This window comes from Oncorhynchus gorbuscha, linkage group LG06 (assembly GCF_021184085.1).
Source record: "Oncorhynchus gorbuscha isolate QuinsamMale2020 ecotype Even-year linkage group LG06, OgorEven_v1.0, whole genome shotgun sequence".
Taxonomy (NCBI): domain Eukaryota; kingdom Metazoa; phylum Chordata; class Actinopteri; order Salmoniformes; family Salmonidae; genus Oncorhynchus; species Oncorhynchus gorbuscha.
In genome coordinates this window covers 53,760,391-53,774,651 of record NC_060178.1, presented here as the reverse complement: position 1 = coordinate 53,774,651, position 14,261 = coordinate 53,760,391, and the positions used below count along the sequence as shown (strand labels likewise).

Below are 14,261 nucleotides of genomic sequence, written 5' to 3'. Positions count from 1 at the left end.
TTCCTGTGGCGGTCCTCATGAGAGCCAGTTTCATCAAAGCGCTTGATGGTTTTTGCAACTGCACTTGAAGAAACGTTCAAAGTTCTTGACATTTTCTGGATTGACTGACCTTCATGCTTTAAGGTAATGATGGACTGTAGTTTCTCTTTGCATATTTGAGCTGTTCCTGCCATAATATGGACTTGGTATTTTACCAAATAGTTCTATCCTCTGTATACCCACCCCTACCTTGTCACAGCACAACTGATTGGCTCAAACACATTAAGAAGGAAATAATTTCCACAAATTCACTTTTAACAAGGCACACCTGTTAATTGAAAGGCATTTCAGGTGACTACCTCATGAAGCTGGTTGAGAGAATGCAGTGTGCAAAGCTTTCATCAAGGCAAAGGGAGGCTACTTTGAAGAATCTCAAATATAAAATATATTTAGATGTTTTTCAACTTTTTTTGGTTACAACATGATTCCATATATGTTATTTCATAGGTTTGATGTCTTCACTAATATTCTACAATGTAGCAAATAGTAAAAATAAAGAAAAACCTTGGAGTGTCCAAACTTTTGACTTTGTAAGATGGCGCCGAAGAAGATGGCAGGTGTTTTACGTGCCCCCAGCCGATTGTGGTTTTTTTCTTTGCTTATTTGCGTTGTTTGTAACTTATTTTTGTACTTATTTTGTACATAATGTTCCCACTACCATCTTTTATGACCGAAAATAACTTCTAGACATCAGGACTGCGATTACTCACCTCAGACTAGCAGAATCCTCTTTTTCCTTTCACAACTCTTACGAGCCCGACGCAAAGGATACACTGCTTTTCCTTGGGAACAGGCCCGGATCCCTATGATATGTGTGAAGAGGCGGAGAAAGAGGGGACGAAGTTCCGGCTGCCTTCTGAGAATTCGCAGGCAATCGAATAAACCCACACTTCCCTCTATTCTGTTAGCAAACTTGCAATCTTTGGACAATAAAATTGACGAATTATGTGGAAGATTAAACTACCAAAGGGACATTAAAACTGTAACATCTTATGCTTCAAGGAGTGGTGGCTGAACGACGACGACACCAACATACAGCTGGCTGGCTAAACAATGTACCGGCAGGATAGAACAGCGACGCCTAGTAAGACAAGGGGTGGCTATCTATGTATTTTTGTAAACAACCGCTGGTGCACGATATCTAAGGAAGTCTATTGAGCTATTGCTCGCCTGAGGTAGAGTTTCTCATGATAAGCTGTAGACCACACTACCTACCGAGAGAGTTTTCATCTGTATTCTTTGTAGCTGTTTTACATACCACCACAGGAGAAAACCTGAGGAAAATCAAACCAGGAAGTGGGACATCTGAGGTTTGTAGTTTTTCTAAGCTTGGCCTACCAAATACACATTGAGATATGGATAAAGTTGCACTTCCTACGGCTTCCACTAGATGTCAACCGTCTTTAGAAACTTGAATGAGGATTCTACTATAAAGGAGGGGCTCATGAGACCTCTTTGAGTCAGTGGTCTGGCAGAGAGCCTTGGTCTCATGACGCGCTCTCCCGACAGCGTTACCTCGCGTTCCAGTGCTTTTTCTGAAGACAATGGAATTCTCCGGGTGGAACATTATTGATGGTTTATGTTAAAAACATCCTAACGATTGATTCCATACATCGATTGACATGTTTCTAAAGGACTGTAATGGAACTTTTCGAGTTTTTGTCCGGATGAAGTGCCTGCACCTCATGAAGATGGATTACTGGGCTGAACACGCTAACAAGTGGCTATTTGAACATAAATGATGGAACTTTATGGAACAAATCAAATCAAACTGGGATTCCTGGGAGTGCCTTCTGATGAAGATCATCAAAGGTAAGTGAATATTGATGGTGTTGTTTCTAACTTTGTTGATTCCAAAATGGCTGTTTTGGGTTCTGAGAGCCGTTCTCAGATTATGCTTTTTCCGTAAAGTAAAAAAAAAAAATCTGACACAGCAGTTGCATTAAGGAGAAGCCTATCTTTAATTCTGTGAATAACACTTTTAACAATGTTTATTATGAGTATTTCTGCAAAATCACCGGATGTTTTGGAATCAAAACATTACTGCAAGTAAGGCGCCAATGTAAACTGAGATTTTGGGATATAAATATGCACATTATCGAACAAAACATACATGTATTGTGTAACATGATGTCCTATGAGTGTCATCTGATGAAGATCATCAAAGGTTAGTGATTAAATGTATCTATATTTCTTTGGCTGGAAAAATGGCTGTGTGTTTTTTCGACTTGGCTCTGACCTAACATAATCATATGTTGTGCTTTAGCTGTAAAGCATTTTTTAAATCATACACGATGGGTAGATGAACAAGATGTTTATCTTTCATTTGCTGTAAAAATATTTTCAGCGGAATGCTGTCAAGCTAGCAGAACCCCTGCGCTAGAAAGGTTAATGCAGCGAAACTTAAATCTGTTTTACCAAAATTCTATCAGCATGTTAAATGTGCAACCAGAGGAAAAAGAACTCTGGACCACCTATACTCCACACACAGAGATGCATACAAAGCTCTCCCTCGCCCTCCATTTGGCAAATCTGACCATAATTCTATCCTCCTGATTCCTGCTTACAAGCAAAAATCTAGTCACAGGATGCACCACTGTTCTAGGCCCTCTCCTATTCTCGCTATACACCAAGTCACTTGGCTCTGTCATAACCTCACATGGTCTCTCCTATCATTGCTATGCAGACGACACACAATTCATCTTCTCCTTTCCCCCTTCTGATGACCAGGTGGCGAATCGCATCTCTGCATGTCTGGCAGACATATCAGTGTGGATGACGGATCACCACCTCAAGCTGAACCTCGGCAAGACGGAGCTGCTCTTCCTCCCGGGGAAGGACTGCCCGTTCCATGATCTCGCCATCACGGTTGACAACTCCATTGTGTCCTCCTCCCAGAGCGCTAAGAACCTTGGCGTGATCCTGGACAGCACCCTGTCGTTCTCAACTAACATCAAGGCGTTGGCCCGTTCCTGTAGGTTCATGCTCTACAACATCCGCAGAGTACGACCCTGCCTCACACAGGAAGCAGCGCAGGTCCTAATCCAGGCACTTGTCATCTCCCGTCTGGATTACTGCAACTCGCTGTTGGCTGGGCTCCCTGCCTGTGCCATTAAACCCCTACAACTCATCCAGAACGCGCAGCCCGCCTGGTGTTCAACCTTCCCAAGTTCTCTCACGTCACCCCGCTCCTCCGCTCTCTCCACTGGCTTCCAGTTGAAGCTCGCATCCGCTACAAGACCATGGTGCTTGCCTACGGAGCTGTGAGGGGAACGGCACCTCAGTACCTCCAGGCTCTGATCAGGCCCTACACCCAAACAAGGGCACTGCGTTCATCCACCTCTGGCCTGCTCGCCTCCCTACCACTGAGGAAGTACAGTTCCCGCTCAGCCCAGTCAAAACTGTTCGCTGCTCTGGCCCCCCAATGGTGGAACAAACTCCCTCACGACGCCAGGACAGCGGAGCCAATCACCACCTTCCGGAGACACCTGAAACCCCACCTCTTTAAGGAATACCTAGGATAGGATAAAGTAATCCTTCTCACACCCCCCCCCCTTAAAAGATTTAGATGCACTATTGTAAAGTGGCTGTTCCACTGGATGTCATAAGGTGAATGCACCAATTTGTAAGTCGCTCTGGATAAGAGCGTCTGCTAAATGACTTAAATGTAATGTAAATGTAAGCACCAGTGACTAGATCAATAAAAAAGTGGTCAGATGTAGCAGATGCTAAGCTACAGGACTGTTTTGCTAGCACACACTGGAATATGTTCCTGGATTCCGCCAATGGCACTGAGGAGTACACCATATCAGCCATTGGCTTCATCAATAAGTGCATCAATGACGTCATCCTCACCTTACAAAATACTAGGCTCCTGTCAATTGCATCGTTGCCGATGTGCAAGGCAGATTCTCAAAAAAAATGGCATCATAGGAAGACTGAATAGATTGGACTGGTAATCGCAGGAGGGGCACTCTTTGAAAATGTGGATGTATAGCCAACGTGAGCAAGCGAAATACAGGTATGTGAATTGTAAATAATGAAAAAGCATGAGGGCAAAAACTTCTCAGTAGACAATTTAAAAAGCACCCTCAGTAGACCACTTAAAAACATTTTATTTCTAGTCTACTTTTGGTTTATGGCAAGGATAAAATAGACGCATCTATGCAATGCTGCTAAACCAGCCTTGATTAGCCTATGCTTTGTTTTTACTCAAATGAAACAAAATGGGGGAAAACAATATTTTTTTATGTTTTCTAAATATGAGATTCACTGGCACAAAGGGCACATCTCTCCTGGATAGGCTGGATAGGATAGGCTGAATAGGCTGCACTTCCACTCTCAAAATCCATGCCATTATAAACTGCGATACCGTTAAGACCAGCTTTTTGTGTGTCTTTAAACTTCCCATTAGCGCTATTAAAGAAAACACTTCAAATAGTGCCACCCCTCCCACCTCAGCGCAAGCGAGCTGATGTAGACAGGTTTATTGCCGAACATAGCGTTAGGGCTGAAAAATGTCAGTGCGCAAGTTTCTACATGACGAAATGCAAACTGACGTGTGTTTGACACTAGTACTACCCGAAAATAGAGCCCTATAAGTGAGTTGTCCAAATTCTTATGACACCTTCAAATGGGGGTACTCGATCCATAAAGTGCTTTAATTTAAAACGCTAAAACAGATATGTATAAAAATACCCTCAAATAAAATGTGACATTCTGTTTTGTCGCCTCATATGAAACATTTGATCTCAAATCCAAAATTCTGAAGAATAGAGCCAAATTAAAAGTTTTAGCTTCACTGTCCAAATGTATATCTGGGGGAGTGTAAAAGCACTTATTTGATTATGAACCAGAAGTGTTTTAAAAAATCACATCCTTCTCATTTGAGGACTATTTATGTCTCGTTGTTATTAGCATGAAATTAGCATTAGCATTACCGTCTATGGTCATTGCAGACTGATCCTGTCCTGGGGATGTGGGCTGCTGTGGAGGATCAGGTGATGTTCTAGTGTACTCCGTCCTCCAGATCTGTTACACAGAAACAATCCAACATAACTGAACGCATTAAAGACAGACACACATGCACATAGGCACGTGCATACACACGCAAACCTCCCACAACACCCTGATGCGCATGCACACACACACAAACAAACAATCAGGCCGTGTCCGAATACTCGTATTTGTGTTCTAAGTAGTAGGCTGATAAGCTGTGCGATAATATAAGGTTTTATAGTATATGAAATCTCAACAATTCGATATGATTTAAATGCCAGGATGTCAAACTCATCTCTGCCTTTCATTTAGTAGAATCCGCTGCACACTAGTGAGAAAAAAAAGTATTTTCAAAACCACGTGTGTTTGACATAAGCTGTTAATTAAGCTGATAATCATGTAAGGGGACGCATTGTACAAAATGAACGAATTTTGCATTATATGACGCATTCTCATTATGGGTTAGCCTAGTATGTTAATATTTGTTGCTTACGGCATACATTTCTACTAAACAGTAAGTATGTAGTATGTAGTATGATTAGTACACATTAGGTAGTTTTAGTAAGTAGTAGGCAAGACACACATACACACATTGTCGAATAAGAACTAGCAAACACGCACTCTCACTCTCTTACCCTCACTATCCCGTCAGCACAGCCAGTGACTATAACGTTTCGTGGATCCCACTCGTGTCTCTGAGTGAAGCAGACAGACAGGATGTCCCCATCTGAGCTGCAGGAAGTGACATCAGAGCCACAGGATGTGTCGAGCCAGGTGAGTAACTGACCCTTCATACTCCACAGGTACAGGACCGGCCCTGCACACGATGCTATCTCACCCTGAAAGAGAGGGTTAACATACACAGGTAAAAGGGGTTGGCCATGCTACAAATCCCCAAGTGCAGAACAGACTATGGGAGGCTCACCGTACTACATAGAGCCACGACTACATGGGATTCTATTCCAAATCAAGTAACTGTTGCAAGCAGTAAAATTAGATTTAAAAAAACAGATTAAAAAAACACATTATGGAACAGCGGGACTGTGAAGCAACACAAACATTGACACACACAGACACACAGACACACACAAACACACACGGCTTTAGCAGCAGCTAACGGGGATCCATAATAAATACAAATACAAACAAATGAGGGAATGAACGGAAAAGTGTCTCTATCAGTGACCACACACATGGTAGACCTATGAGCACCGAGCATAGTAGAGGATGTGTGTGCAGCCAGAAAAGGAAATCCTCCCTTCCTCATTCTGAGTTCCAGGAATGCTCGTGCAATAGACTGGCTAAACGATGATGGTCCCTATGTACTTGTGTGGTACTTTAAAAAATATATGTTTAGCAGGTAGGATCCAACAGGATCCCACTAAAGAGAGAAATAGAAAGTGGAAAGAAAAGCGATAGACGGATGCAAAAGGAGGTATAGAAAGAGGTCAACTCTCAGATGTTGTTGATAGTTAGCACATGGATTCTGGACTTGTGGGGGGAGAAAAAGAGAAAAAATATAGAGAGATAATGATGTGAAAGAGGTAAAAAGAGAGTGTAGACTCACCGTGAGGTCATTGATAGCAAGTGCTGTGATGCTAGCCTTGTGTCCAGGTAGCTGTGTGATGTAGTTGAGTTCCTCAAGGTCCCACAGTATACAGGTGAGGTCACGCGAACCGCTGGCTATCATTCCATGAACCTCAGACACCGCCAGACACGTTACTGCATCGGTATGACCATACAGCGCCTGGGAGACCAATATGAGATTCACTTTATCAAACACACACACATTTTACTGTGTATTGGGCTAGATACATTCTCACACCACATCACATCACACACACCTGTCTGAGTTTCATGTGAGTGAGTTTGTCCTTGCTGATGGAAACATCCCACACACACACCACTGAGCTGATCCCAGCAGTGACTATGGTAGCTTGGTTGGGACACGCTGCACACAGCATCTTCCCCCAGTCACACATACTCTCACATACAGCAAAGGTCTAGGAGAGGGAAATAGAAATACATACAAATGTTAGTCATTGTCTATGTTGGAAATGGTTTGGCCAACTTTAAAGCTTCATGTCATGTTGCTACCTCATGATGGATGGATGGCAATCTAATTGAACCTTTGTTAGTGTGAGTAAGTGAATAAAAGGCCTCCATAGTGTACATACTTTCTCAGTGGTGTAGTGTCCGAAGGAGCAGGAGTTATCAGGGAAGCCCCAGGAGAAGTAGACATTCCACAGAGGAGGGATCAGTAGTCTGTTCTTCTCTACGACCAAAACCTCTTTGTCCACACAAACCACCTGGCCTACTGGACCACGAAGAAGCTCTGAAGGGGAGGAAGAGAAGATAGGGAAAGGGTGAGGAGAAGAAGAGATCGAGATATGAATAGAAGGGGGTAAAATAAGTCCAAATCCTCTTTATCCACACAAACACCTGGCCTAATGCACTATGAAGGGGGGGGAATAGAGGGACGTAGGAGAAGTTTGTTGTTCTCTAAGATAAGAACCTCTCTAGTAGAGATACTAGGGTGCAAAGGAGCAAAACAATTAATAACAATATGGGGATGAGGTAGTTGGGTGTGCTATTTACAGATGTGTGTGTGTGTGTGTGTGTGTGTGTGTGTGTGTGTGTGTGTGTGTGTGTGTGTGTGTGTGTGTGTGTGTGTGTGTGTGTGTGTGTGTGTGTGTGTGTGTGTGTGTGTGTGTGTGTGTGTGTGTGTGTGTGTGTGTGTGTGTGTGTGTGTGTGTGTGTGTGTGTGTGTGTGTGTGCGAGTGCTTTGCCTGTTTGATGGTTCGTCTAAGGGAATATCAGGATTTCTTAAAAGCGTCCAGATTAGTGTCCCATTCCTTGAAAGTAGGAGCTCTAGCCTTTAGCTCAGTACAGATGTTGCCTGTAATCCATGGCTTCTGGTTGGGATATGTACATACAGTCACTGTGGGGACGACGTCGTCCATGTATTTATTGATGAAGCCGGTGCCTGAGGTGACACACTACTCAATGCCATTGGATGAATCCCGGAACATATTCCAGTCTGTGCTAGCAAAACAGTCCTGTAGCGTAGCATCCGCATCATATGACCTCTTCTGTATTGAGCATGTAAGCAGGAATCAGGAATATAGAATTATGGTCAGATTTACCAAATGGAGGGTGAGGGAGAGATTTGTATGCGTCTCTGTGTGTGGAGTGAAGGTGGTCTAGAGTTTTGTTTCCTCTGGTTGCACATGTGATGTGCTGGTAGAAATGAGCTACATTAAAGTCCACGGCCACTAGGAGCGCCTCTTCTAGAAGAGCTTATTCTTGTTTTCTTATGGCCTTATACAGCTCGCTGAGTGTGGTCTTAGTGCCAGCATCGGTTTGTGGTGGTAAATATACTGCTATGAAAAATACAGATGAAAACTCTCCTGGAAAATAGTATGGTCATCGCACACCAGTCTGTGTTGACAAAAACATTTGCACAATAAGCACTTGTTATCTCTCAAATACGTCGTTACAGTTGTTGGTTAGATAGCTAGCGAATTTGAGCCATATTAGCATTGACATGAAATCACTCAGAACAAGACGAAACAAGCTGAAATGAGCTACTTACGATTCCCCACGTGGCAAGGTCTTATCATTCATGCTAGCAATCTGGCCATCCAGATTCACAACAACATGCTCACTTCTTTTGCACATCGTTTTTTGTGACATTGCAACTAACCACCCATCTATACAGATTGACTCCACAGTCTGTTAGAACCGACTACCCTATGAGGGTTGTAACAAACACCTTCATGGTAGCAGAGTGAGGTAACAGGCTTATCTCTCATCTTCAAGCCCCCTCGGCGATGGAGATGGTTGGTGGATATCACTCTCTTGCTTACAACCATCCCTGGCGGTTGCCATTACGCAAGGATTGTCAGTCCCATGCGCACATAAAAATGTACCACCCTCAACTAGCACTATGACCTTCTGGGTGTGGCCCATGAGAGGTAAAGACTGAATGCGACAAATATGCCACTTGAGATCATCAAAAGCACCAGTCTTTACGCCCACTGTGGAAATTAGTAATGCTCTTCTGAGAAGTGATATGACCTAAACAGATAATTTCTGTCAACTTCCGTTTAAACCACGATCTTGGCCTGTCATGCAGGCTCTGATAGTTACACAGTATGGTTATATCAAATCAAATCAAATTGTATTGGTCAAATACACATATTTAGCAGATGTTACTGCAGGTGTAGTGAGATTCTTGTGTTCCTAGCTAAATCTAAAGTTAAAGAATGGAGTTAAGTGTTATGGGGCGCTATTCTAATTTTTGGATGAAAAACGTTCCCGTTTTAAACAAGATATTCTATCACGAAAAGATGCTCGACTATGCATATAATTGAGAGTTTTGGATAGAAAACACTCTGACGTTTCCAAAACTGCAAAGATATGGTCTGTGAGTGCAACAGAACTGATGTTGCAGGCGAAACCCAGATAAAAATCCAACCAGGAAGTGCCGCATTTTTTGAAACCGCCTCATGCCAATGATTCCTTATATGGCCGTGAATGAGCTACGAATGAGCTTACGTTTTCCATGTATTCCCCAAGGTGTCTACAGCATTGTGACATCTTTTTACGCATTTCCATTGAAGAATAGCCGTAAGGGACCATATTTAGCAAGTGGTCACATGGTGTCTCCCGCAGAAAATCTTGCGTAAAATACTGAGGTAGACATTTTTCCAATCGCTTCTTTTAAGAAACCAATTTCCTCGACGGATATATTATCAAATATATATGTTAAAAACACCTTGAGGATTGATCCTAAACAACGTTTGCCGTGTTTCTGTCGATATTATGGAGCTCATTTTGAAAAAAGTTTGGCGTTGTAGTGGTAGCATTTTCCGGTCGATTTCTCAGCCAAGCATGATGAACAAACGGGAGCTATTTTACCTACAAAAATAATATTTTGGGAAAAAAGGAACATTTGCTATCTAACTGGGAGTCTCCTGAGTGAAAACATCTGAAGTTCTTCAAATGTAAATGATTTAATTTAGTTGCTTTTCTTATTTTCGTGAAAATGTTGCCTGCTGCCAGCAGAGCCTATGCCATGATAAACTTACACAAATGCTTGTCTAGCGTTGGCTGTAACGCATATTTTGAAAATTTGAGATGACAGTGTGATTAACAAAAGGCTAAGCTTGTGTTTGAATATATTTAATTTGCGATTTTCATAAATAGGAAAAGTTTCTAGGGGTATTTATGTCCGCTGCGTTATGCTAATTCGTTTGAGGCTATGATTACGCTCCCGGATCCGGGATTGCTAGTCGCAAGAAGTTTTAAGAAATATATAAATATTAGGAAAATCAATGTTGACGTGGCATTGACTAAAATACAGTATAATAAAATACAGTATATACATTTGAAATGAGTAAAGCAGTATGTAAACATTATTAAAGTGACCAGTGTTCCATTTATAAAGTGACCAGTGATTCTATGTCAATGTATATAGGGCAGGAGCCTCTAAGGTGCAAGCTAATGATGGCTATTTAACAGTCTGATATATCTTGGTCACAGCTTTGATTCATCTGTACTGACCTCGCCTTCTGGATGGTAGGGGGGTGAACAGGCCGTGGCTCGGGTGGTTGATGTCCTTGATGTTCTTTTTGGCCATCCTGTGACATCGGGTGCTGTAGGTGTCCTGGAGGGCAGGCAGTGCGCCGCCAGTAATGTGTTGGGGAGACCGCACCACCCTCTGGAGAGCCCTGCGGTTGTGGGTAGTGCTGTTGCCGTACCAGGCGGCGATACAGCTCGACAGGATGCCCTCAATTGTGCATCTGTAAAAGTTTGTGAAGATCTTAGGGGCCAAGCCAAATTTATTCAGAGATGCTTTTGCTTTTCACCTTCTCCACTGCTCTCTCTGCTGTTTCCTGAAGTCCACGATCAGCTCTTATATTTTGTTGACGTTGAGGGAGAGGTTATTTTCCTGCTACCCCTCTGCCAGGGTCCTCACCTCCTCCCTATAGTCTTTCTTGCCATTGTTGGTAATCAGGCATATAACTGTTGTGTCGTCTGCAAACGTAAAGATTGAAATGGAGGCATGCGTGGCCACACAGTCATGGGTGAGCAAGGAGTACAGGAAGGGGCTGAGCACACACCCTTGTGGGGTCCCTGTGTTGAGGATCAGCGAAGTGGGGGTGTTTCCTACCTTCACCACCTGGGGCTGACCCGTCAGGAAGTCCAGGACCCAGTTGCACAGGGCAGGGGTCAGACCCAGGGCCCCAAGCTTAACGATGAGCTTGGAAGGTACTATGGTATTGAAGGCTGAGCTATAGTCAATGAACCGCATTCTTACATAGGTATTCCTCTTGTCCAGATGGGATAGGGCAGTGTGCAGTATGGTTACAATTGCATCGTCTGTGGATCTATTGCGGCTATATGCAAATTAAAGTGGGTCTAGGGTATCAGGTAAGGTAGAGGTGATATGATCCTTAACTAGCCTCTCAAAGCACTTCAAGATGACAGAAGTGAGTGCTACGGGGCGATAGTCATTTAGTTCAGTTACCTTTGTTTTCATGGGTACAGGAACAATGGTGGACATCTTGAATCATGTGGGGACAGATGACTGGGATAGGGAGAGATTGAATATGTCCGTAAACACTCCAGCTAGCTGGTCTGCGCATGTCGTTGAAAGAGTATGCGCATCGCTTGCGCCTAGTCTCCAGGCTTTTAGCCCAGTCTTAGGACTTTTCTATTGCGCCTGAGGCTTCCTGACAGCCGATGGAAAGTGCGGAGAGGTAACACCTCTCCTTCTGTGCTGTCTGCCCGCCTGCAAGCGAGCGAGCTGCATGACATATCAGTCCACAATTCGTGCCTACAGTTGCCCCGGGTTCTCCTAGGTTACCTTGTTACCTGACCCCAACTTTTATGCACAAGGTTAGCAACAACTATGCTTGTTTCGTCTTAAGAGCTTGTGGTTTCCCACCCATCGCTCTTCCTGTTTAAAAGGGACAGGAGCATCTCCCCTGTTTGTGTCTAGTATGTGCTTTAACTTGGATGGAGCGAGAGTATTGGAGAAGAGCTAGAACTACATCTTTGTTTCTTGGGCACCTACCTGCAAGGGGAGGCCTCTCTCTCACTGTCCTTTTGGGTAGAGGAGGCTGTTATGTTGGAAAGAATGACAGCAAGGGTTGCGGCCTGGAAGGGCTCATTCCATCAGAAGTATGATCACTTCTTTGGTACTATTCGAAACCCTAGAGGTTGGTGGAACCTTAATGGGGGGGAGGAGAGGCTCATGGTAATGCCTGCAGTGGAATTAGTGGAATGGTATCAAATACAACAAACACATGCTTTCCATGTGTTGAGGCCATTCCATCCATTCCGTTTCATTATTATGAGCCGTCCTAAACTCAGAAGCCTCCGCTGGTCCAAAAGCATCTCCTTCAACAATAGATTATCACTATGGCTATTTGAACCATGCCTGAAACATTTCTGAGGTTTTTACCTACTGGATGTCACTGCACTTTTGTTGGTATATACTTCCTTAGTGTCAGAGCTTCTGAAGGGTTGGAAATAGTCTGGCTTTGGAGAGCATGTCTCGATATGGGGGTAGTCTATATCCCCATAGTGAAATATCGAAAAAAATACATTTCAAATAGAACTTAGCTTTACTTGCATAACCACGGTTCTATGATAATATGAGTGAGATATTTCACTGTGTTTCCTTGCTCGCTAGAGCGCAATGAAGAGAGGCATGATAGAGAATTACCAGTCTGTCAGTCTCCAACAGACTGTGATTGGTACTTCAGTTATAGAATCCACTAAAGCAAATCCCCATAGTGATATATCTCACACATATTATCATAACAAGGGTTGCGCAAATAACATCACAGTTTAAATTTAGCTATTGATTTGAATGTTTTTTTCTTTAGTGTTTGGCACCATTTTGATTTAAGTAGGTTTAGTCCTTGAGCTGGTTGAATTGCTGTTATTCCTTACGATATAATATGGACTGATAGACCGAGTTATTCAGTGATTCAAACAATCATACTGTCACCAGTTGTTTCTGTCTTGCAGTTATGTGGATGTTATGGGTGGCCTTTACACGACTCCACTAGAACTCGTTATAGGCGGCAGGTAACCTAAAAAATATATATATATATTTCATCTTTATGTAACTGCAACTGCGACCTGGCCAAGATAAAGCATAGAGGTGTGAACAGACAACACAGAGTTACACATGGAGTAAACAATTAACAAGTCAATAACACAGTAGAAAAAAAGAGAGTCTATATACATTGTGTGCAAAAGGCATGAGGAGGTAGGCAAATAATTACAATTTTGCAGATTAACGCTGGAGTGATAAATGATCAGATGGTCATGTACAGGTAGAGATATTGGTGTGCAAAAGAGCAGAAAAGTAAATAAATAAAAACAGTATGGGGATGAGGTAGGTAAAATTGGGTGGGCTATTTACAGATAGACTATGTACAGCTGCAGCGATCGGTTAGCTGCTCAGATAGCAGATGTTTGAAGTTGGTGAGGGAGATAAAAGTCTCCAACTTCAGCGATTTTTGCAATTCGTTCCAGTCACAGGCAGCAGAGAACTGGAACGAAAGGCGACCGAATGAGGTGTTGGCTTTAGGGATGATCAGTGAGATACACCTGCTGGAGCGCGTGCTACGGGTGGGTGTTGTCATTGTGACCAGTGAACTAAGATAAGGTGGAGCTTTACCTAGCATGGACTTGTAGATGACCTGGAGCCAGTGGGTCTGGTGACGAATATGTAGCAAAGGCCAGCCGACTAGAGCATACAGGTCGCAGTGGTGGGTGGTATAAGGTGCTTTAGTGACAAAACTGATGGCACTGTGATAAACTGCATCCAGTTTGCTGAGTAGAGTGTTGGAAGCTATTTTGTAGATGACATCGCCGAAGTCGAGGATCGGTAGGATAGTCAGTTTTACTAGGGTAAGTTTGGTGTCGTGAGTGAAGGAGGCTTTGTTGCGGAATAGAAAGCCGACTCTAGATTTGATTTTTGATTGGAGATGTTTGTTATGAGTCTGGAAGGAGAGTTTACAGTCTAGCCAGACACCTAGGTACTTATAGATGTCCACATATTCAAGGTTGGAACCATCCAGGATGGTGATGCTAGTCGGGCATGCGGGTGCAGGCAGCGAACGGTTGAAAAGCATGCATTTGGATTTACTAGTGTTTAAGAGCAGTTGGAGGCCACGGAAGGAGTGTTGTATGGCATT

General features: G+C 43.2%; 1 protein-coding gene across 2 annotated transcripts in view; it reads right to left on the bottom strand.

Annotated features, from left to right (window-relative positions):
• Nucleotides 1–14,261, bottom strand: part of wdfy4 (WDFY family member 4) — a 250,546-nt gene that overhangs the window by 26,065 nt on the left and 210,220 nt on the right. Inside the window, exons 59-63 of one of the 2 annotated variants that reach the window (XM_046353518.1) lie at nucleotides 7,215–7,372; nucleotides 6,882–7,040; nucleotides 6,605–6,784; nucleotides 5,673–5,876; nucleotides 4,980–5,070 (exon numbers count right to left, since the gene is read on the bottom strand). In XM_046353518.1, the coding sequence (XP_046209474.1) occupies nucleotides 4,980–5,070; nucleotides 5,673–5,876; nucleotides 6,605–6,784; nucleotides 6,882–7,040; nucleotides 7,215–7,372 (792 nt within the window). Of the gene's footprint in view, nucleotides 1–4,979; nucleotides 5,071–5,672; nucleotides 5,877–6,604; nucleotides 6,785–6,881; nucleotides 7,041–7,214; nucleotides 7,373–10,605; nucleotides 10,845–14,261 lie in introns of those variants that run through there. The other variant, XM_046353519.1, reaches the window with a different exon arrangement.